We start from the raw sequence: 1,774 nt of genomic DNA on the forward strand, positions 1-1,774 counted from the left end.
TAAGTTTAGACACTGCCGTCGGTAATTTATAAATGTTTTAAATCAGGTCGGGTCCGGATCTGCACCGCGGTCCGATAATCCATGACCTCTGACCTAGAGACTATTAATAACAGGAAGTGAAAAGCAGCTCCAGATGAGCTTTGAATGTGGTGATGTCATCAGTACGCTTCTGTTCCAGTTGACCCAGATTTATTCTGCGTTCTCCTGTTCTCCCCGAGTCCAGACTTTCCTGGGTTCTTCTCAGGAATAGACTCGGGAAGAACACGAGTCCGTACTTGGGTTCTATAGAATTGAGAAACAGCCTCAGTCATCCAAGTCAGAGTCGTTCCAAAAAGGAAAAATCAATCCACTGGACTTTGTTTCTAAGTCTGAAGACGTTTTTCATTTCAAAATGAAGCTTTATTGAACTGAAAAAGCTTCCTGGATGGAAGAGAAACGTCTTCAGACTTGGAAACAAAGTCCAGTGGATTATTTTTCTTAACTTTTTTGGAATGAACCTAAAATCTAAACATCCAAACTGGTAATACGCACCTTGGGCCCAGGAGGGAATTGGTTTTCTTGGGGCCGATTCGTCGTCTGTTGAATCATCGCTGTTCTGGTCCATCCCATAATCATCTGGGTTCTTTGATAAAACCAAGGGCTTATTTCCACCACTGGGGGTGATGGCGTATGTCTGAGGGGACGATTCCTGCAGGGGGGGAAAGAAGGCACACAACGAGGCTCCGTGAGGAAAAATAAAACCGTTTTGGTTTAATAAATAAATAAAGGGGAAGAGAAGGTACCTGTATGTCCACGGTAACGTTTAGAGCACCTTTTCCTACAGGTGTCTGCATTACTGAGCGCTGGGAGAAATAAAAACATTAACACAGCTTATTAGGACAGAATGACTGACACCAAAACATCACAATCCATTTAGAAAAAGTTTACTGGATGAAATGATCTCTGACTGCAATGCTTACCTCGATATCAACTGTTTTATTCAGCATGTCTGTAGAATGCTTTAACAGACCAGATAAGAGAGAAACAGTCAGTTAAATTTAAGGATTTCACTTTCAACAACAGACGGTAAGTTTACAGTTTGAGTATTCAGCAGGCGTTCACTGCTGCTGCTATAGTACTGCTTCTAACACCATGTTCCCTGAAGCCGGGCGTACACGACGATTTTTGCTCTCTTTGGGCCGATTCTCCAGTCGTGTGAGAATTTTTCGATCTGGCCGACTTCCAGCCTGATGGTGCGTGGTGTAGCTGTACAGGGGCTAACGAGGGGCGATCAGCCTCTAACGACCACCCCCCCCCATAAGGAATCGTAAGGTCGGGAGAAAATCAAACAAGTTTGAAATTCAGTCGACCGTCGTAAGGTGGTCATGGACAAATCTCGCAGGAGCTGCTGCTCGCTCGCCATGTTTTCCCCGCAGATCCGTCCACATCGTTACTTAATCCTGGAGCTCTGCGCAGAAACTACGTCATTTAGGAACCCCCGCGCCCAAAATGAGGTCATTTGGCCGCGCAGACGCATCAAGCACAAATTAAGCACAAAATAAACTTAACTTGGGTTTAAAGGAGAAATTAGCAGCTAGTGGCCTTTTATAAAACAGCATGGAGGGAAAAAAAAAAAAAAAAAAAGCTTTTCTAGAGAACTAAGGGCAAAAAGTCGCAGGAAGCAAAGAGGAAACATTTTTGTGGTTTTAAGAAGGGCAGCTGTCTCCAGCCTCGGCTGTTAGGACATAAATAATTAGAAATTTTACCACTAAAAATAATTCATCAATGTGTTTTT

The 1,774-nt window shown here is 43.5% G+C and overlaps 1 protein-coding gene across 1 annotated transcript in view; it reads right to left on the reverse strand.

Annotated features, from left to right (window-relative positions):
- Positions 1-42: 42 nt before the first annotated feature.
- The window catches only part of incenp (inner centromere protein), a 19,151-nt gene continuing 17,419 nt past the window's right edge, over positions 43-1,774 (reverse strand). The window contains exons 18-21 of the mRNA XM_015399203.1: positions 960-998; positions 783-842; positions 511-688; positions 43-59 (exon numbers count right to left, since the gene is read on the reverse strand). Coding sequence (XP_015254689.1) covers positions 43-59; positions 511-688; positions 783-842; positions 960-998 — 294 coding nt within the window. The remainder of the gene's footprint in view (positions 60-510; positions 689-782; positions 843-959; positions 999-1,774) is intronic.

Source organism: Cyprinodon variegatus, unplaced genomic scaffold, assembly GCF_000732505.1.
Source record: "Cyprinodon variegatus isolate N-32 unplaced genomic scaffold, C_variegatus-1.0 Scaffold994, whole genome shotgun sequence".
Classification (NCBI taxonomy): domain Eukaryota; kingdom Metazoa; phylum Chordata; class Actinopteri; order Cyprinodontiformes; family Cyprinodontidae; genus Cyprinodon; species Cyprinodon variegatus.